At 38.7% G+C, this 23,059-nt stretch overlaps 1 protein-coding gene across 1 annotated transcript; it reads right to left on the bottom strand.

The window, feature by feature from the left end:
• Nucleotides 1–8,648: 8,648 nt before the first annotated feature.
• uri1 (URI1 prefoldin like chaperone) lies at nt 8,649–22,233 on the bottom strand. The gene is made up of 11 exons (XM_053622857.1): nt 21,866–22,233; nt 16,411–16,445; nt 16,017–16,095; nt 15,639–15,774; nt 15,396–15,487; nt 15,261–15,318; nt 14,015–14,213; nt 13,129–13,381; nt 12,853–13,004; nt 11,426–11,669; nt 8,649–11,276 (listed from the first exon to the last, which is right to left on the bottom strand). The coding sequence occupies exons 1-11, from the start codon at nt 21,935–21,937 to the stop codon at nt 11,094–11,096; spliced, it is 1,503 nt and encodes a 500-aa protein (XP_053478832.1). The 5' UTR covers nt 21,938–22,233; the 3' UTR covers nt 8,649–11,093.
• Nucleotides 22,234–23,059: the final 826 nt, after the last annotated feature.

Here is a 23,059-nt window from a genome sequence, read left to right as displayed (position 1 = left end):
TGAAATGACAAATATAATACCTACATTTTGGTTGCACAAATTTCACAATCGCCGTTTCTGAGAGGACATTCAGACTTAGTAAATCACATTGTGTGTGCTAAAGTAATCTCATTGCATACAAAACACACCGCCCTGTGTTTTGTACCTTTAAGTAGAAAAGCCCCAGTTTGCATATAAACCTGTAAAAATGGACAAGTGCTATTTTGGGGCACATTAAAGACACGGTCTTCCATTGAGCTTGTTAGTGAATTTTTTGACACACCTTTAATAAATCAAGGCCTCCGTTATTATGGTTTAACATTTAACCTTTAACATACCCATGGAATCAAAATGAAATTTTTGTGGCTTTTAGTATGAATATGTTAGCCTTAAGGTTAACTATAAGCTAGTGTGCTCCAAAACAATGACAACATTTGCATTTGGAAGATATATTCATTAAAAATTTACAGTCTCTCTCTACCTAAATAATCTCTCTCTAATAAAATGCTCTCTAGAATCTGAAGTTTCCCACCCCCAATGTTAGAAAAATCACCTTGAAATTGATGTCGCTGAGTGAGAGAAAACATATCAGCAAAAACAGAATGGATCATAAATGTGTCTTTGGCTGTTTGAACATGGGCATTTTATTCAGTTTTCCAACTAAGAGTTGGTTAAGAGTGAATTTATTGACTTTATTGCTCGGGTCCATGGTATTAACTGTTAAGTACAGCTTAGCCCAGGCTGGAAATTGCATCAACACATCGAATAACACTACATGTTTCAAAGCACTTCAAGGGGACTTGAAGGGTTCCACAACAAGGAGTGCTGCCATTCAAAATCTTCACCAAATGTTGCAAAGGTAAATGTAGGCCTAAATGTGAGATATACTTTTTTATTCTTGGGAGAACCCAAAAAATCTTTCTGAGAACAAACTCTGGCCAGTGAGAAATGTTAGATACTTCAAATTTGCTAGAAACAAGTAGAAAAGGTAGCTATATATAGTATATACATATAGTGTGTGTGTATATATATTTATATATATAGTATTATATGGTTCACTTTTTTGTTTAAATATGGGATAACCCCCTCCACCGCCCTTCCTTACATCTGTCACAACCAGTGTTGCTGTGATAGCAGACTATTGACAAGTGTGACAGGACTTTGATTACAACGTCAGCCCTGGGGCTGCGGCTCGTCATCTGTCAAGTCGGAGCTAAGCTCTGTTGGGCTGATGGCAAGCGCAAACATTGAGGAGAGATAGGGTGAAGGGAAGGAGAGGAATCATTAAATCATTATACTTCACTCTGCATTCCACTGTACACAAGTCAAACTAGTGGCAGCTTCAAACTCAGAATGAGCAATCAAAGGAACAGTCAAATGGTTTTCATTCAATTTTCAAGTCATCTGATTAAATTTAGTGAACATTGTCTGAAATGTTAAGCGAATCAGGACAGTGTTTTCATATTTTGCCATCATTTTTTACCACCAAATAAAATCTATCCACCGACTAAACCCAGATGTCACCTCTAAATTGCAAAGTAAACTTTTGGAGAGAACGTTCCATCCAGGGGGCAGCAAGTGGCATTTGTGGCCAGCAAGTGGCCTCACAGTTCACACAAGGTCTGTTGTTTGATTCTGAGCTTGAGATATTGTTATATGTTGAGTTATGCCTGTTCTCCTTGTGTTCGCATGGATTTCCTCCATGTTCTCCAGTTTCCTCCCATCTCTCAAAAACTGGCTACTCTAAAATTGCCCCTAGGTGTGAAGGGGTGTGTTCATATGTGTGCATTGTGCCATGCAATGGAATGGCATCCCATTTGGGTGTATTACACCCAGTGTTCATGGTATAGGCTCTGGATCTATTAACACTGACCAGGATAAAGTAGTTGCTGAAAATGAATAAATGAAAGTAATAATGTGCGACCTTAATGGCTCAACAAGAGGCCCCTCTAGGGTTCCATATAGAACTCTTTCCATTTCAGGTTCTATGTACAACCACTTTACAAATCTAGAATTATTAACAATCAACCATAGAGTTTATGCCAGGATACATTTCAGCATAGCCAAACAGAGAAGGGCATTGTACAATTTGTTTTTCTTTATTGTTAGGTTTGCAAACACAGTGTGACCAAATAAAATTTTTTTTTTTTCATAAGCTGATGTTTTGTCCACATTTAGAGACTGGACATACTGCATACATTTGATTCGGGGGGCACAGTGGCTTAGTGATTAGCATGTTTGCCTCACACCTCCAGGGTTGGGGGTTCACTTCCTGCCGCTGCCCTGTTTGCACAGAGTTTGCATGTTCTCCCTAAGATGCAGGTGTTTCCTCTGTGTACGCCAGTTTCCCTCGCCAATCCAAAGACGTGGTGTAGCCTGACTGCCATATCCAAATTGTCCATAGTGTATGAATGTGTGTGTGAATGTGTCTTTGTGATTGTGCCTTGCAATGGGTCCATGGTGTCCCCTGCCTTGTGCCCTGATTCTTCTGGGATAGGCCACAGGCTCCCAGTGACCCTGTGTAGGATAAGAAATACAGAAAATGGATGGATGGATGACTATTCCCATTTAAGCAAGAAAACTTATATATGCCCAAATCCCAAACACATCCCTAAACTTTTCAGTGACTTTTCTAGTCTATCCATTCTCATAGCCATACTTTAATTACTTTATTCATTCATCTTCAGTAACCACTTTATTGTACAGTGGATCTGGAGCCTATCCCAGGAACACTGGGTGCGAAACAGTAATACACCCTGGATGGGATTACGACATTACGTTATTTATAACCTTGGTTTGATAATTACAGTGCATATGGAAAGTATTCACAGCGCTTCACTTTTTCCACATTTTGTGTTACAGCCTTATTCCAAAATCCATAAATTCATTATTTTCCACAAAATTCTACAAACAATACCCCATAATGACAACTTGAAGTTTGTTTGTAATCTTTGCACATTTATTAAAAATAAAAAACAACAAAAAAGCACACGTACATAAGTATTCACAGCCGTTGCCATGACACTCAAAATTGAGCTCAGGTGCATCCTGTTTCCACTGATCATCCTTGAGATGTTTCTACAACTTGATTGGAGTCCACCTGTGGTAAATTCAGTTGATTGGAAATGATTTTGGAAAGGCACACACCTGTCTATATAAGGTCCCACAGTTAACAATGCATGTCAGAGAACAAACCAAGCCATGAAGTCCAAGGAATTGTCTGTAGACCTCCGAGACAGGATTGTATTGAGGCACAGATCTGGGGAAGGGTACAGAAACATTTCTGCAGCATTGAAGGTCCCAATGAGCACAGTGGCCTCCATCATCTGTAAATGGAAGAAGTTTGGAACCAGCAGGACTCTTCCTAGAGCTGGCTGCCCAGCCAAACTGAGAGATCGGGGGAGAAGGGCCTTAGTCAGGGAGGTGACCAAAAACCCAATGGTCACTCTGACAGAGCTCCAGCGTGTCTCTGTGGAGAGAGGAGAACCTTCCAGAAGAACACCATCTCTGCAGAACTCCATCAATCAGGCCTGAATGGTAGAGTGGCCAGTATCATGTCTGGGGGAAACCAGGCACCACTCACCACCTGGCCAATACCATCCCTACAGTGAAGCATGGTGGTGGCAGCATCATGCTGTGGCAATGTTTTTCAGTGGCAGGAACTGGGAGACTAGTCAGGATCGAGGAAAAGATGAATGCAGCAATATACAGAGACATCCTTGATGAAAACCTGCTCCAGACCGCTCTGGACCTCAGACTGGGGCGAAGGTTCATCTTCCAACAGGACAACGACCCTAAGCACACAGCCAAGATAAGAAAGGAGTGGCTACAGGACAACTCTCTGAATGTCCTTGAGTGGCCCAGCCAGAGCCCAGACTTGAACCCGATTGAACATCTCTGGAGAGATCTGAAAATGGCTGTGCACTGATGATCCCCATCCAACCTGATGGAGCTTGAGAGGTCATGAAAAGAAGAATGGGAGAAACTGCCCAAAAATAAGTGCGCCAAGGTTGTAACATCATTCTCAAAAAGACTTGAGGCTGTAATTGGTGCCAAAGGTGCTTCAACAAAGTACTGAGCAAAGGCTGTAAATACTTATGTACATGTGCTTTTTTTGTTTTTTATTTTTAATAAATTTGCAAAGATTTCAAACAAACTTCTTTCATGTTGTCATTATGGGGTATTGTTTGTAGAATTTTGAGGAAAATAATGAATTTAATCCATTTTGGAATAAGGCTGTAACATAACAAAATGTGGGAAAATTGAAGCGCTGTGAATACTTTCCGGATGCACTGTATACACAACAGCAATACTTTCATCTCTGATGATGTGTTTTCAATGCACTTAGAAATGGCCTAAATTCTGTCCAGTGCATCCCTCACTGCTGCCCTGCACAGAGCGCTATAGAGAATGCTTGACAGATGGCTGACAAATTAAAGACTGGCGGCTCTGTTATATTGCGGGGGAATTTTGCTGACATTTTGCTAGTTAATTACCAACTGTCCCCTTAAAAGGAATGTTAAGTGTAATGTTCTTCTGCCTGATCAACTTTATCTTTTGAGGAAACATTTCTGTCCTGATGAGAGTTGTCTCTTCCAGGATGACTCCACCCACATCTACAGGGCACAAAGGCTCACTGAATGGTTTGATGAGGATGAAGATGATGTAAATCATATGTTATGGCCTTCACAGTGAGCAGATGGTGAACCCAAATGAATACCTATGTGAAATTTTGGACTGACATGTTAGACAACGCTCTATAGCACCATCATCAAAACACCAAATAAGCGAGAATGGTGTTTATCCCTCAATATGTACTGATGCTGTTTTGGCAGCTCATGATGACCAAGCAACATAAGACTTTGTTAGGTTTTCCTTCAGTTTGTCTTGCCACTATATGTAGTAAAAAATAAAGTCACACACGCACACACGTTTAAAAAGTGCTATTTTGGAATTTGTCTCATATCAATTAAATACACCCACATGTGCAAACGTCTGTTTTCTATGTTGCAATGTTGCTTTTTTAAGTAACTATCTTTATTTCCAGATAAGGTAATCTGAGTCAGTTTATTTTGCAAAAGCTGTGGAGGACAGGCAACTCTTCCTACCATTTAGGCTATAAAATGCTTGAAAAGTCTCACAGATTCTACAAACACATTTAATCAGTTAACAGAAGGACAGAATCCTGCAGTCATGGCTGGAACTGATATGCTTTGCAGATGCTATGTGTAAGACAGGAGAGTATGTTCACATGAATATTCCCAAATTATAGCATAAAGCTTCTGATGTTATGATAAATGCTCGGTGTAGAGGGATACGTCAATGATAAATTATGAGATTATTACACTATGGAGTGGATGAATCTGGCAGAAACAAATGAACATGAAGACAGTTTCAGTACCTTGTCACAATAACTGTCAAATTTTTAGGATAGTGATGGTACATTTCCAGGACAGCATATACTACAAGGATAATAATTCAGGCATAACGTGTCAAGTAGGGACACAAGTTGAAGTTCTTGCACTTTTCAAAACTCTGTGAATTGTTTCATCCATATGTATTTAATTCCGTCATTTCAATCAATCTTAACCGTGTAGTACACAAAGTGATTTAGTCTTTCCAGTTGGAATTTCAAATGGCAAGGCACAGAGATGAGGGACATGGCAAAAATACAATATTCTGAAATATATCTTATTCATAGCCAAACCAAATACCATGCCACTTTCCAGGTTAACTTGCAAAACAAAGAACAGAGGTAACATGTCGATCACCTCATATTTCAAATGGGAATAAGGGGAAAGGAACCAGGGAACTGGAAGAACAGAGAGAGAAAAAAAAGAAGCTACCCAATCTACAACTGTGTAGAGGGGCTTTGACAGACACGTCTCACACAGGCTGACAGCTCTGTCAATAGCCCCAGGATGGCATGCTTGATTGACAGCAAGCAGGTGGTGGCTGAATGGAATTGTCAGACCAACTGTCAATCATCAGCTCTGCTACGGAAATGGGGAAGGCAGCACAGCTGTCCAAGGTGATCTGTTATTTTTCAAGCCAAACGAAGGCATACATATGCACTGTGATGATAAAAAGCTGGACTGGGGAGAGGAGACAGAACAGGTGTGCATGTCTTCTGTGCGGCAGGAAATGTCCAGATTTCCTTTCAGAGAATTATCAGAGAATACAATGAGGGGAATATACAGTCAGCGCCGTAAGTATTGAAACAGCAAGGCCAATTCTATTGTTTTTGCTATACACTGAAGACATTTGGGTTTGAGATCAACGATATGAGATGATAGATCAGAATTTCAGCTTTCATTTCCTCATATTTACATCTAGATGTGTTAAACATATTTTGATCTCAAACACAAATGTATTCAGTGTATAGCAAAAACAATAGCATTGGCCTTATACTGTATTTATTTATATATATGCAGTTGTGCCTAAAGATTTGCATACCCCTTACAGAATCTGCTAAATCTTAATACTGTTAACAAAATAAGAGTGATCATAAAAATCCCATGTTGTTTTTTATTAGAACTGCCCTGAATAAACTATTTCACATAGGAGATCTTTACATATAGTCCACATGACAAGATAATAGCTGAATTTATAAAAATTACCCCATTCACGTTTACATACCCTTGATTCTTAATACTGTGTGTTGTTACCTGGATGGTCAATGACTGTTTTTATGTTTTGTAATAGTTGCTCATGAGTTCCTTGTTTGTCCTGAGCAGTTACACTATCCAATGTTCTTCAGAAAAATCCTCCAGGTCCTGCACATTCTTTGCTTTTCCAGCATCTTCTGCATATTTGAGCCCTTTCCAACAGCGGCTATATGATGTTGAGATCCATCTTTCCACACTGAGGACAACAGAGGGACTCGTACGCAACTATTACAAGAGGTGCAAACATTCACTGATGCTCAAGAAGGTAACATGATACATTAAGAGTCAGGGGGATGTAAACTTTTGAACAGGATGATCAGTGTAAATTGATATTATTTTGTTTAAAGATAATTTTTTTTCATTTAGTACTGCCTTTCAGATGCTAAATAAGATAGTTACATGTCTCCCAGAAAACAAAATACTATATATATATATATATATACACACACACACACACACACATATATATATATATATATATATATATATATATATATGTAAATATATATGTAAATATATATATATATATATATATATATATATATATATATATATATATGTAAATATATATATATATATATATATATATATATATATATATATATATATATATATTTACATATACATGTATATAGCTAGTCACTTCCCGTTTTGTGAAGCTCAACAACCTTTTTCCGCACATCACAGCTATAGTCCTTGGTCTTACCCATTGTTATGAATGACTAAGAGAATTTGGCCTATGGGTTACCTCATATTTATACCCCTGTAAAACAGGAAGTCATGGTTCAACAATTTCCTGTTTCTAGTCAGCCAGGTGTACTAAACATTTTTTAAAATATCAATGGGAATCTACTTCAAATATTTTTTTTCACATATGAATTCATAGTTGTGCCAATAATTATTGCACAGCTATATTTAACAAAGATTTTTTGACACAAACCTGTTTTGTTTGCCATTGTTTGATATCCACAACAGCAGAGAATTTTTGTGAATTTTTTTTAACAAAATTTCAAAAGGTTAAACAATAAAGACAATTTTTCACAGCCTTCTTTGCTCATATTTACCAATATTAGTGGAGGGCACTATATATATAATATATAATTAAAGAAATGTTATGTCTTTGTGGTCAATTAGCTTAATCTGTGAGAGAAATCTAACAAATGAAAAACTGAAGAGGAGAGTCCCTATGGCTCTGGATCAATTCTGTATTAAGAAGTGGTCTCAGATTCTTACTGTGTTCTCTAATCTCATACATACAATGTGTCAGCCCCATCAACCAGTACAACAAGATCCACTATAAGGCCATTGCTTACCAAATATTACTGTGAAATATAATTTGAACACTGATAAAGGACTGGAGGACGATATACACAGAGGATGAGTGTGTAACTGTAGAGTTTTGTTTATGCATACTGAGGTACATGCTTGGGTTGAGCCGAAGAACTTCATCAGACAAATGAATGTTGATACTCTTCATTAGATGTGTTTTGCACTTTAATAATTAGTGTGTAATTATCTCTAATAGTTGTTCCTTCAAAGTTGGTATCAGATGTTTCAATTAACTACATGAGAAAATAATCCTCCTGAAGTGTGCCTTCTACAGTTCATGAGATAAGACATTATGCATAGAACATATTCATGAGGAGAAGATGAGACAACAGTCCTGAAGAGGTTAACACAGGGTATATCTTCAGAGCAGTGGTATAAAGAGTTACCACACAGACACCCTAAACATGGCTGTGGATCTGGATGTCCATCCATGGATAACTTAAGGACTGCTTGAGTAAAGAATAGTTTACACTCAAGTCTCCATCATTGAACTGTTCATGACATTGTTAAGCTTAAGTATATTTGATATGATATACTAAAAATTATTTATATTTATATATATTAATAATTACTAAAGTATTATGCTTATTTTCACATTCCTGTTAACAGTATACTACTAGTATACTGTATTCCTAGTACAGTAGTAAACTAGTATTCCTGTTAACTGTATACTACTCAGTAGTATACAGTTATAGAAATATAGACAGAGAAACTATTTATAATCACACCAACTGGTGTCAAGCCAAAGACGATGGGTTCCCTTTTGAGTATTTTTTTTCCTCTCAATATTTCTTCCTCATGTCATCTCAGGGAATTTATCCTTGCCAGTATTGTCTCTGGCTTGCTCATTAGGGATCAATTTTTAAAACCAGATTTTGGTAAAGTTGCTTTGTGACAATGTCCATCGTTAAAAGTGCAATAAAATAAATAAAAATGGAAAAGAATAGAATTGAATAAGGCTGCAGACACCAAGTTCAAATGCAAGGAAGGGATCATTAGTGTAATCTTCATGGCTTTGACAGACAGACTAACAAAGCTGGTTGAAAATTGCCTACCTTTATTATGAATCAGTTCTACTGCATTTCCAATAATAATAAAAGTGCTGTACGTTCAAGTCAAAGTATGTTGAACAGAAATTCTGCATGGTCTACATGCCATTGAGTCCAGCTGCTGACTCAGGTCTCGTCAAGTCTAAATGTCAATGAGCTCATATGCTGATGGATAGCTGCAATCCGACAAACCCAAACCACCAATACAGGAACTAAACGCATAAGTTGATGTCCTCAATACTCCTCTATATTGTAAATGCAAAACATGCATTTTTCCCCTCCTGGAGTTCATACTGCCTTTGGAAGATAACTTATATTGGATTCCAAAGACATATGTTTGTATATGGATGTATACTCAATGCACAAAAACAGTAGATAAAACATGGGAAAGCAGCTTGTCCATGGTTAAGCTACAGTTTTTACTTTTAGGTTCAATCTAGGGATGGGTGATAGTTATAAGTCTATGATTATAACTATGATCACAATTTTTTTTTGCGGTAACAATATAAATGACAATATGAAAATAGTAACCTACTAAATTTTTGGTCATACCCTTCTGAATTAAAGGAGTTTGCTTTGTTGACACTTTCTCCTCATGCAACTTCTGGCTTTCCTCATATTCTGGTCGGTGTTTTTACTTGAGGTGGTAGAAAGGGTTTTTTTTGTGTTTCCAACCTTTGTTGATACACGTTTTTGACATACTTTATAAATCATAGACATTTGATTCATATCTGATCTGCTGTATCAGAACCACTTCCATATTACGGAGGAAGCTCCTTTTTTGGGGATTCTGCCATGCTTGTTCTTCATGGGAGATGCCCATGTTGCGGCATGTAAACACATCACCAACTTTATATTCAATAATGCAATATGACAATTCTTATCATGGGGAGGAATTGTACCAGTAGATCATGGACAATATGATATGACAACCCTAGTTAAAACCAAAGCCTGTTTTATTTGAACAAGTTGTCTTACCAAGACATTACTCCAGCTTCATAGTATGGTCCAATATCTAGATAAATTACTTTGTTGTCCTGGCTCTGGGTTGAACCTCCAACTCGGAATAGCCTTGGGAGAAAGGATGGAGTAATTTGTTCAGCAAGTACTGAACAGTGAATTGAACTTTATCCCCATCTAGTGGCTGTAGCTCCACAACAAAGCTGTAAAGCACACAATAATTGCGGCTTTTCCCCACAGCGAACAAACAGATCAAAAATAGAAAGCAGACTGCTTTGTAGTGAGCTCTAACCCAAACGTAACCACTTTTTTGTCACGCATTGCAAATATTCAGTTATCTCCAGTGTCAGTATGGACGTGGCATTACTTCTGCAGCCTGTTCCAAATGCTGGACATAGCAAATAAACTCTATTCAAACACCACACCCAAGCAGTGTTCCATTAAGTTTGGATTAACAAACAGGATTAAAGTCAGTATAGGCAAAATCATTTATTCTCTGGTTAACATTTGTATTCAATCACAAAAAAGCTGATCTACATCCAAAGACTGTAGACACAGCAAAAACAATCCCAGTATGGAAGATTTAGAAAGGTTTAGAAGTTACAGCAGACTGTTCGTCATGTGAGATACTTTATAAGGTACAAAACACCTCTATAAGACAGATCACCAGAGCAGCTAGAAAAATCACAAAGACAATAACCTGCCATGTATGTGTGTAGCACATGATATTTCTAATGCTACTCTTTTATATTCACATACATGTGGCCTAGAGGAACACACAAAGCAAAACCAGTAGGTATGTATCTGGTCATGCAGCCCTGTCTCAATGAATAAAAAGTGCCTGGTCAATTCTCCAGAGTGGAGAGGCTGAACAAGTTTGAGCTGCATCTCCTACTGTTAGGACAGAACATAAAACATATGGTATATGTAGTGAAAATAGACCAGACTGGCTTCAGCAAGACAGCACAGAACAGCAGCAAAGACTGAAACAGAGAGAGAGAGGGCAGGACAGAGGTGTGCAAGACCACCAAGTATTACTGTCATACAAAAGGGAGTTTTTTTTTTGTTTTTTTTTTAAAAAGCAAGAACCATTAGACCATTAGGAGTCTCACTTCTGCTGCAGCCGGGCAGCTTTGAACTTTGACACCCTCTTGGGTGGCTCCTGGGGCACTTCCGAGCCCACCTCTTCTTGCTTTCTTTCAAGGATTGTAGGTAACGCAGGAGGGGTGATCGTCAGGTGAGGGATCATTGAGGGCAGTGGATCTTTTTCAATCACTGTCCCTGAAAAAGCCTGAAAGACAGTGAGCACATTCACGAGTCAGGATGCACATGAGAATCAAACAAAATGATAACTGCACTATTTGCATTTCATTTTAACAGCATACGACAAGTTTTAACTGCTTTTAACTGACATTTCACTGCTACACAGGCCTCCAGTACCTCAAAACGCCCATTAGGGTAAAGACTTATTCCAGTCGGACTGTCCTCTTCAGTAATACCATCACTGGTGTCACTGTGGGTGGCTTCATCATGGCTGTGTGTGCGGTTAACAAAAGCACGGCGCTCCTCAAAATCTGCTGTGCTGCTCTCACTGGTGTCACTGCACACGCTGTTCTCACGACTGCGTGACTTCAGGATGGATTTCCTTGGGACAGGCTCACCATTCACTACATCCACAAATACCCTGCACACACGCATACAAATATCTGCAATGTCAGATTGTTGTGCTTGAACACTAATAATTGAGTCCAACACTGCTGTCTGAGGGCGCCAACACAACAAGGCTGTAGTTTTTGGCCTAATCTGCCATTGTTGCCTGTGGACTGTCTGGTTAATTACACATGGTTAATTAACTTGAGGCCAGCAGGAGAGAGACTGCTCAGAATGGCTGCTTAGTGAAGTAAATCTCTCCATGGGTGAGCTAAGAATTTCCAAAAAGAGCACAGTGTATAATTCTTAATCCATTTCTCAGCTTCTGCTAATACACCGATCAGCTAGAACATTAAAACAACCTGCCTAATATTGTGTGAGTCCCGCTTGTGCCGCCTAAACAGTTCTGACCCGTGGACTTTACAAGACCTCTGAAGGTGTGCTGTGGTATCTGGCACCAAGGCTTTAGCAGCAGATCCTCTAAGTCCTGTAAGTTACGAGGTGGGGCCTCCATGGATCAGACTTGTTTGTCCAGCACATCCCACAGATGCTTGGTCGGATTGAGATCTAGGGAATCTGGAGGCCAACTCAACACCTTGAACTATTTGTCCTGTTCCTCAAACCATTTCTTAACAATATTTTGCAGTATGGTAGGGCACATTAACCTGCTGAAAGAGGTTACTGCTATTATGGAATACCTTTGCCATGAAGGGTTGTACTTGGTCTACAACAACATAACAATGTAACATCCACATTAATGTCAGGACCCAAGGATTCCATAGACCATAGCGCATCCTGGTGAAAATAGCATCTTGGCTAACACTCAATAGTATGTCAAACCCTAGGTACTAATATTGATAGCATTTCAGCATATTGATTGGAGGCCTTTTTTTCTGTGATCCTGTGGGCCTTCTGTTTTTTATTTTATTTAATCTTTTTATACAAATACACACTACTGCCACTTCTTGATAACGAGAGTTATCTACATTCAGACAAGCAGCAGAAAGTACATGCATGGTAGCTATCAGCTGTAATTTTGGTTGGCACTAATTCTTAGATGTCAATTTGGTGTGTCAGGGCTCCAAGACTCAGATTTCCAATCTCATGTTAGCTTGCCATTAGACAAGACAGCACATGTAATGGAGTGACCTTAAATAATTTCTGGGCCTGGTTTTGATTTCGTAGTCATTTTAAAAACCAGAGGGTTTGACTGCTACCTGTAGATATCAGCAGGAGTTGTGATTTTATGATGCTCATGAACAGCATGGCCGTTGCATTTGCCATTCTTCTTTTTACGTTTGGCCTGCTCTTTCTGCTCTTTCCGTTCACTGAACTTCAGAGTAGTGTTCTTTCCTGTGTTTATTCGTACCTAAACCACAGAAGACACAGCCAGAGAATTACTCAGACATTCTATTAAACAGCTACACAGTGAATTAGGTCTAAAATATGTTTGTAATTTAAAAGAAACAACAGCAGTTGTAGTGACTTCTTACTTTTTTGGGTTCTACTGTATGACTGAAGTAGATCGTTGGCAGACCATTGCCAACCTCCTCGCCTTCTTCTTCTTGTTCCTCTTCGTCAAGCTGTGCTTTGATGCCATTGACCTGGCTTGTGTGAGAGGCAGGAGCACAGTCCCCATTTTGGTCATGGCCATTAACCTGGACCATGACCCCAGCATCTGCCTCCTTCTCTTCCTCTGACGAAGACGAAGTTGTGTCCTCACCGTTGGTATCGGTGCTGTCCATTCTGATGGAGAGAAATAAAGACTATTAGTAATTTCATATTGGAACAGCTGCAGATAAGCATTCCCTTTATTAATATATTTAAGAGATGTATACAATTTATTTAAAATTGATTAAATATAGACAACATCCATAAATATTACAATTTAAAAACTGTATTTTGTGTTTACTCAGGTTGCCTTTGTTTTATCTTAGATTTTGTTTCAATTTCTGAAACAATTTACTATGAGATGTACACAAAAACGGAAGCAATCGGGATGGGGCAAATACTTTTTCACAGCACTGTATGTTTTACAAGCATCATTAGTGTAATCGAGGGGACTGTTTGTTGTTGTTGATAGTTGGTCAAGGGTTCACTGTAGCCACAAAGTAGGTGGAAAAATCAGGGAGAACCTACATTAGGGGCTCCTCTGACAGCAGACTGCTAATGCCATTAACAGAAATGGAGAATGTTTTCCTGTCCATTCTTCTCTCTCAGTAGTTTATGCTACATACATCATTCACTCATATTTGAGTTACACGAATTTTATTTTTCAGTAAGACCTACTAAGAGATACACTGACCTTCAATGTTGTTAAAGCCAATTAGTGTTTCAGTCACCCTCTCTTGTACACAATGCACAAACACACAATCTCACCTTTCTCTCTCATCCTGCTCCTCCTCCAGACGCTCCAGCTCATCCAGCCGCGCCCACAGCTCCTCCTCCGTCAGCACTCCTTTACCGTTTCCTCCATTTACACTCTCATCCTCCACCTCCTCCTCCTCCTCCTCCTCTAGCTGCACCATATATGGCTCCTTAGGCTTGGAGTTTGGTTTGTGGGCCACACGATGTTTACCTGCAAAACACACATTACACTCAACGATTATTATAAGACTCTTTCATGTATAGTGTCCACACTCCTGAACAGTACATTTTAAGGCATTTTTTTTTTTTATATTTTAGGAAAACATAAAATGTAAAATCCCCTTCAAACCACTGAAAGCATTACTCTAAATGAACATAACCTTCTGTAGCTCTCTAGACTATTTCTCGTTCTCAATTTTGACTAACTTTCCACATAAAATTATTTCAGGCATATACTGTTTTAGCTTTTAATATCTGATATTAACAATACTGTTTAAACACCATACCTATGTCTACTTATAAAGAAAACTATGAAGAAAAATACTTTGAAGTTCTATTGCCTATTTACCTGACATGCAATATTCAGACTAATTTTACAAGAATCTGGAAATCTGCTTGCATTGCACATGAGTGGATTCTGTGCTCCTTAAATACTGCAGTTAATTAACCTTAAAACCTGCCATTCAGTTTCAGAGCATACACCATCAGGGTATCAGCAATGGAAGATATTTCAGCAGATCAATTCAGACATCACACAGAGCAGATTCACATTTAAAATGTTCACGTGAGCCTAAGACTTGTCCCACCAACTTGTGCAAAATTAAACTCCATAGAGATGCATCTAAAATCTCACACTTCCACTTTTTATAAGCTGTGAACTTGATTTAAATCATAATCTACAAGGATGAAATGATGGCCATGCAGTTGCATAGCACAGTGTTTTTTAAGGGTAATGATACCCATGAGTATCCATTAAAAAATAAAATCACAATCATGCATATGTTGAATATTCATCACGTTTTCCCTGAATCTCTATTATACTTACAGTTGAAAAGATTTCGACTGTTCATCTCTCAATGTTTCTGGCATTGTTGTATATAGACATGCATCTTATGTTCTATGGAATTTTGCCTTCTAGCACAGTCCCCAGATTTACCAACAAAAGAATCATTGTTTTTTTTGTCCATGCCACAGTCAACACACAACAAATTAAAGTGAACATCCTAAAATTTATTCTACTACTTTTGTGTCGAGTTACCTCTGGTAACTGTTTCCTCTTTTCCCACTTCTTCTCTGATGTCAACAAAATCTCCATCCTGTAGAGAGCACAGAGGTTTGTTATTGGAAAGCTTTTCATGAACTGTACAAAAGCTTCAAGAATTCAAACATTTACATTTGCCATCTTTTTAAGATCTTCTGTGAAGCCAGCTCTGTCTTGAAAGCTCTTCACCACTTTGCGTAAATCATCAAGTTTATTCTTCACATCTAGAAAACAAAAAAAACATGCATGAAATATATGATATTTCCATGTAATCCATTTTTATGGCTATGCAAACGACTTAATTGTCATTGAAAGAGCACATTAACACAATACTGTGGAAAAACAGACGGACCAGTGAATCCAAACGTAACTCACGTTTCTTTCTGTGTTCTACAAGTGTCTGGGCCTGCTTAGCAGAACACTTTGTGAACCAGTTATCTCCGAGGAGAACCGTGAGCTCATTGGTGTGAACCAGCTTCCCAGGCATGAAAGCCAAAGAACCGAACGGTACCTAAAACGATAGTCAGAGATTCAATTATTATTCAAAAACCCTGCTATAGCAAGGAAAGGCTATAGCTTAGCCTGGCCTTACATAGTAGGCAAGGCTAAAAGATTACACATCTAATATGCAACAGAGAAAGTATGTGAACAAGAAATTTAGACACACTATCTACAGAAATTCTGTAAATTAAACAAGAATTTATGTAGAACCTGGGGCAAAAGAAACAACAAATTGGCACACTTCTTATTTACCATAATATCATAGGACAGCTTATCAGGCAAAGTGTTGAGGCGCTCCTGCAGACTTTCATAATCATTCTCCAATTTTCTCCTGGTACAGACAAAGAAAAAAGCAACACAGTCAGTAATAATTAGCTATAGTTCTGTAATAATGTCTGAAAGCAACACAGGAACATGACAGGAATAAGAATGCACCATTCTCCATTTCTATATGTACACAATGTGTAATATCCATATCAAACCAGGTTTCTCAGTTTTGTATATAAAGTCATGGTAACTAAAGGAGCAAGTTTAAAAAAAATTGTAGTTAAAGGGAAAAAAAACAAAACAAAAAAACCCCCCCAAAAAAACAGGGTGTTTTTACAAAGCTTGTAGGCTCTTTAAAATCATGAGAAATGACACTCACCAGTGTGTAATTTGACTTTGGCACTCTTTCACCACCTGTTGTTGGAAAGGTGACACATGTTATAACACTTGAACTGAGAGAGAGCGAGCGAGAGAGAGAAACAACAAGAACTTCCATTTCCATCAAACAGCTGTGTGCAGAACCAAAGAAAAGTTTTATTTTCGATTTACTTGTGTTCAAAACAGTGCTACTATGAATTCAGACTTTAATATGCTGAAAAAGACACTATTAGCATCACATAACTATTTATAAAAAAAAATTGGTTTCACTCTGCCAACATTTAAAATTTCTTCCCTACATTCTTTTGAATGTCCATGGAATAAAATAAAATATTAGATGACACGAGTGTACCTTCTGCAATCATTTACACATTCGAATGGCCATGTAATATGAAGCAATGTGATAACATGAAGCTGTCCTTCGACTCAGGACAGCTGTCATTTGCTGATATTGTCAAGCAACTGTTCGATGCTGTACACAACAGCACTTTGCCTTCGCACGTTCGCTGAGAGTAGGTTAATGGTTGAGAAGCAGGAATTTGTCCATAGTTGCTGCAACCCTTTTATAATCGACCAATTGGTGTGTGAGAAGGTGGGAATAACAGAGAGAGGTTAAAGTAATGCAAACATAAGCACACATTGCAGTATTAGACCATAAGAATATCATAATGAAACTAAAGCCGAATCCCAGAGATTTTACCAAATGTATATATACATTTGTTAAATATGTGTACAACAATTATTAGCACCCTTTTAGTCAATACTTTGTGCTACCTCCCTTTGCCAAGATGACATCTCGGAGTCTTCTCCTATAATGTCTGATGAGGTTGGAGAATACATGGCAAGGGGTCTGAAACCATTCCTCCATACAGAATCTCTCCAGATCCTTCAAATTTCGAGGTCCATGCTGGTGGACTCTCCTCTTCAGTTCACCTCATAGGTTTTCTATGGATTTCAAGTCAGGGGACTGGGACAGCCATAGCAGGACCTTGATTTTGTGGTCAGTAAACCATTTGTGTGTTGATTTTGATGTACATTTTGGATCCTTATCCTGCTGGAAGATCCAACCCCAGCCCGTTTTAAGCTTTCTGGCAGAGGCAGTCAGGTTTTCATTTAATATCTGTTGATATATGATAAAGTCCATGATGCCATGTATCCTAACAAAATGTCCAGGTCCTCTGGCAGAAAAACAGCCCCAAAACATTAAAGAGCCACCACCATATCTAACTGTGGGCATGAGGTACTTTTCCATATGGCTACCTCTCTGTGTACGCCAAAACCACCTCCAGTGTTTACTGCCAAAAAGCTCTATTTTAGTTTCATCCATGACCATGGAACCCGATCCCATTTGAAATTCCAGTAGTGTCTGGCAAACTGAAGATGCTCAAGCTTGTTTTTGGATGAGAGTAGAGACTTTTTTTTCTTGAAACCCTTCCAAACAACTTGTGGCGACGTAGGTGACTTCAGATTATAGTTTTGGAAACTTTCTAACCCCAAGATGCATCTAATGTCTGCAATTCTCCAGCACTGATACTTGGAGATTTTTTCCTTTTCCTCATCCTCTTCACAATGTGTTGAGACAATATAGACACATCCTCTTCCAGGTTGATTCATAACATTTCCAGTTGACTGGAAATTCTTCATTATTGCTCAATGGTGAAAATAAGCATTTTCGATGCTTTTGCTATATTCTTATAGCCACGTCCCATTTTGTGAAACTCAACAACCTTTTGCCGCACATCACAGCTTATTCCTTGGTTTTAGCCATTGTGATGAATGACTAAGGGAATTTGGCCTATGAGTTATCTCATATTTATACCCCAGACAAAGATTTTTTTTGTAACCCTGTGTTGTGCTTGCAATTGTTTGATGTCTCTGAGAGCAGAGCATTATTGTGATTTTTTTTTTAATCAAAAGGTTAAACAAAAAAGACAAATTTTCACAGCCTTCTTTGCTCAAGTCCTCAAGATACCACAAGATGCAAATCTTTCATCAGCAGTAAGAATCAGAAAGCCAGATTGGAATTCACAAAGAAATACAGAGATGAGCCACAAAAGTTCCAGAATAAAGATTAACCTCTACAAAAATTATGCAAAGGCCAAAGTGTGGATAAAGTAATGGAGATGATCCTAAACAGAGAATCTCATCAGTCAAGCATAGTGGAGGTAGTGTCATGGCTTGCATAGATGCTTCTGGAACAGGCTCACTAATCTTTAGTGATGATGTAACTCGTGGTGGTAGCAGCAGAATGAATTCAGTCCATTTTCCAATTTACAGAGAAATGCATCCAACTTAACTGGGAGGAACTTCATCATGCAGCAAGACAATGACCCCAAAAGCCAGTGCTTGGCAGTCGAACACAACAAAGGACTTCATCAGGAAGAAAAAGTGGAAGGATTTAGACTGGACAAGTCAATCACCAGACCTAAACCCAGTTAAGCAGCATTTCTGCTTCTTAATTTCTGCTTCTGCTTAATTCTGATAAAACAGAAGTACTTGTACTAGGACCACATGTAGCTAGACGTACGCGTTCTGATTACACAGTAACTCTGGATGGCCTTTCTCTTTAATCATGTAGAGCAGTAAAAGACCTTGGTGTGATTACTGACTCCAGTCTTTCATTTGATGCTCATGTAGATAATATTACTAGGAAGCCTTCTTTCATCTCAGAAATATTGCTAAGATAAGAAATATAATGTCACTACATGATGCAGAAATATCAGTTCATGCTTTCGTTAACTCTAGGCTGGATTATTGTAATTCCTTACTGACTGGATGTTCCAGTAGGTGCATAAACAAACTCCCGTTAGTCCAGAATGCAGCTGCAAGAGCACTTACTAGAACCAGAAAGTATGACCACATCACCCCGATCTTATCCACACTACATTGGTAAATGGCGCACTTATATAGCGCTTTTATCCAAAGTGCTTTACACTGTGTCTCATTCACCCATTCACACACACACACTCAGACACCAATGGTAGCAGAGCTGCCATGCAAGGTGCTAACTTGCCATCGGGAGCAACTTGGGGTTCAGCGTCTTGCCCAAGGACACTTCGGCACATGGGGTCATGTGGGCCGGGAATCGAACCGCCAACCCTACAAGTAGTGGACAACCCACTCTACCACCTGAGCCACAGCCGCCGAGCCATTGGCTCGGAATGGGCTCCCAGTAAAATTTCGCATTGATTATAAAATACTATTATTGACCTATAAAGCACCAAATGGTCTCACCTAAGCGACAGTACCTAAGCAAACTTTTGGTCTTCTGTTATCCACCATGCCTACTTGGATCAAAAGGTGCAGGCTATTTGTTGGTACCTTGAATAGAGAAGGCTTCAGCAGGGGGAAGAGCTTTCTCTTACAAAGCCCCACAGTTATGGAACAGCCTTCCAATTAGTGTTTGGTACTCAGACACAGTCTCATTGTTTAAGTCTAGGCTGAAAACATTTGTTTACTCAGTCTTACCATGAATAGACTTTCTTTTACGCAAGTACACAGTACACTGTCTTATCTATCACGGGATAGTAAGCATACCTAAAAATCTCTCCCTCTCCAGTTCTCCTTCTGTTGAGCCACACATGATTTTATGGAGATGCCAGTGATCCTGACCCTTTCTGCACCCTGGACCTGCCTGATCCATCCTCATGCCCTACCTCTGGATGGAGCTCTCATCAACTGGAGGCTACAGCCTGGAGATTACTTAGGATGGTACCGCTTGAAGTACCATGGTTTTGGACCTCAATTCCACATGTACAGTCTCACAATGGTTCCTGAGACTACGGTTGCTACTATGGCCTTGGGACTGCAATTACCACATGCAGCTTTGCACTCAGGTCTCCTTTGGTGAACAGTGGACTAGTTCAACAAAGACTTCATGTTAAAACCATAACGAACTTTCTTTTACTTTCAAACTATCCGTTGTTACCCGGATAAGGATGGGTTCCCTTCTGAGTCTGGCTCCTCTCAGAGTTTCTTCCTTATTTCATCTTACGGAGTTTTTCCTTGCCACTGTCGCCACTGGTTTGCCCAATAGGGATAAAATTCACACACTTAAAATCTGTATCCTGTATTTATATGTTTCTGTAAAGCTGCTTTGAGACAACGTCCATTGTTAAAAGCGCTATACAAATAAAATCGAATTGAATTGAATTTCGCATTCAACAAAACAGTGGTGCAAAACAGTTGGTGTTCTCCAAGGTCATACTGTCGTGAATATGTTTATCGGAATTAACTCCTTGGTCCTCCTGCCACATTTTGGTAGTTATTCTGAAAAGATAGATGATTAAGGGTTCAATTAGCAATTTAGTAAGAATTAAAAAACAATAAGGTAAACACTCACTGAAGCCTCCTGGTAAATTCAGCCCCCCCATCTCCAACTACCTCTGCAGCACACTGATGAAAGTGAAATGCAATGCAAAGGGGAAATTCCATTCACATCTGACAAGAAGTCAGTGTTTAATTCTTTAAAAAGCAATAACCTGCTGAATGTTTTAAAATTAAGAAATCAAGCAATGTTAAGGCAATGCAATGCAATGAAGGTTATGCTTTTCAGTGTGGAATGTTTTCTGTGCGTCACCGATGAAAAACACAACACCGTTATCTCAGCAATCCCCTGCTGATTAAAGATTCATCCAAGAGATCAACAGCCATAAGAGCAATGCAGTGAAAGTTTGCTTTTCAGCGTGGAACATTTTCTTCATGTCACTGATGAAAAGCGACACTGTTTATGTACTGCAGGTCACTTTCTTCCTTTCACTGCCGTCATTGCTTTTGCTCTGGCATGGAATCTTCTCCATACATGCAAGGGGTCATTTTCCCTGAGTAACCTAAAATAGCTACACAACCTTCTAATAGGTGGCTACAACCAAATTTACATTACCTACAATAACAAAGCCTATATATTTTGAGTTCTTTGAATTATGTGGAAACTTTTTTCTTTGCTTAAATACAACATGAGTCTAACAAACGTGACTTTTGGTTTTTAAAAAGTATATGAAGGCTAGTTTGAAACAATGACGTGGTGCCCCCATATTTAAAAAAGACACACAAAAAAAACAAAGAAAAAAGTAAATATTAAATATAAACGACAGTAAGACTATACTGTTGTCATTCCCATGTAACTAACTGGTTGAAAGAAAGGCTGAATAGCGTTAGCGTCAGCTTCCCATGTGGCGACCCAGCCAGTCTAGCAACCAGGAAAACACGTGATCGTTTAGAACAATCTAGAAAGCAAAAACATTTTCGCGTCATTTCCTTGCAAATCGTCGTAATTTATCTTCTTTGATCATGGAGTTAGATTAATAGATCAGTGCTATGAATTAACCTTACTCTAATCACGTCACGTTGACGTGCAAGTAGTATCTCCATACCTGCGTAGACCTAGACACACACGCACATGAACGCGCGCGCGCGCACACACACACACACACAAGGCTTAATTGATTATTTATTACCTTTATGTGTTCCTCTTTTAATCTATCCACGCCTTGAAGTAAATCACTGCTCATTTTCACTTTACTGGCCATGATTTGCTGTAAGCCGTAAGAAATCGTTTTAAATATCCAACAACAACACTCAGGGGTTTGAAGTCCTATAGAAATGTTTATGAATGGCGTTGAATGTATTCCTGCGTCCTGGTCGCCTTTTAGTCATCAACGAAGCAGTGATCCAATTCAAGATTGAGACCATTTCACCCTTGCATTGTACAAGACCGAGCTTGAAAAAAGTATCCCTCTGGTTGTATTCTTCCAAATCGTCAGCAGTACTAATCCATCTGCGCCATGTTTGTCTCTTAACAACAACACCACCGCCGTTAGAGACCACGTGACCATACATCGAGGCGTTTATAGGTGCGTTCAACTTTCGCAGGTCAATTCGAGTCAAAACAACGTATATAAACGTTATATAATGGAGTATATAAACGTATATAAACTCTGTCACGAGAATTAATATATATTTATTTAGTTTTGTTTCAAGATATGTGTATTTGCAGTGTGAAATGATTTGACAGAAATTAGTGATTAGATATAAATTTGTATATAACACAGTGTCACTTGTGTATCTAACAGGAATTTTTAAAGTCTAAATATAACATTTTATATGGGTGATGTAATTATAAAATAAACACCAGGCAGTTATAGACCATCCACAACGAAAACTGATTTAATTGTATAGCACAATTCATACACCGAGGCAACTCAAAGTGCTTCACAATGACAAAGCAAAAGTAACATACTAAAAGTAAAATACATATCAAAATAGCAGGATAAAATAAGGTTGAAAGAAAATGTAAAAGAAAAAAAGGGGAGGGGGAGCACAAAGTAAAAGTGAAAGAAAAAGTGCAGTGCAATACCACACCCCTAAAGAACGTATAAAAAACCCTAGTGAACAGCAAAAGTGATTCGTGAGAGCATTTTACTTACTCTTACTGATGGAGAACCTGTGACATATAAAAACACAAACGCGTATAAAAACGTTCCCTCTCAGTCTGAGGAAGTGACATATTGAGGGGCCCCAAGCTGGTAAAACACTCCCTTGAGACGTGGCCGTCAAATAATCATGACCTCGCACAAATTCCTCACTTTTTAAAAGTGCTAGTTGAAAACATGATTATTGTGTTGGACAACACACAGCCAAAAAATGCTCTG

Source organism: Ictalurus furcatus, chromosome 4, assembly GCF_023375685.1.
Source record: "Ictalurus furcatus strain D&B chromosome 4, Billie_1.0, whole genome shotgun sequence".
Lineage (NCBI taxonomy): Eukaryota > Metazoa > Chordata > Actinopteri > Siluriformes > Ictaluridae > Ictalurus > Ictalurus furcatus.
Note: the sequence above shows the minus strand (reverse complement) of the source record. Positions and strands in the feature narration are given on the sequence as shown.

Excerpts from the sequence above, each read along its gene's own strand:
- uri1 (XM_053622857.1), bottom strand. The coding sequence starts at position 21,937 with ATGGCCAGTAAAGTGAAAATGAGCAGTGATTTACTTCAAGGCGTGGAT. Across the intron at positions 13,005-13,128 it reads ATACAGTAGAACCCAAAAAA|GTACGAATAAACACAGGAAA; the intron begins GTAAGAAGTCAC and ends TCTGTGGTTTAG. Across the intron at positions 11,670-12,852 it reads ACTCCTGCTGATATCTACAG|GGTATTTGTGGATGTAGTGA; the intron begins GTAGCAGTCAAA and ends GCGTGTGTGCAG.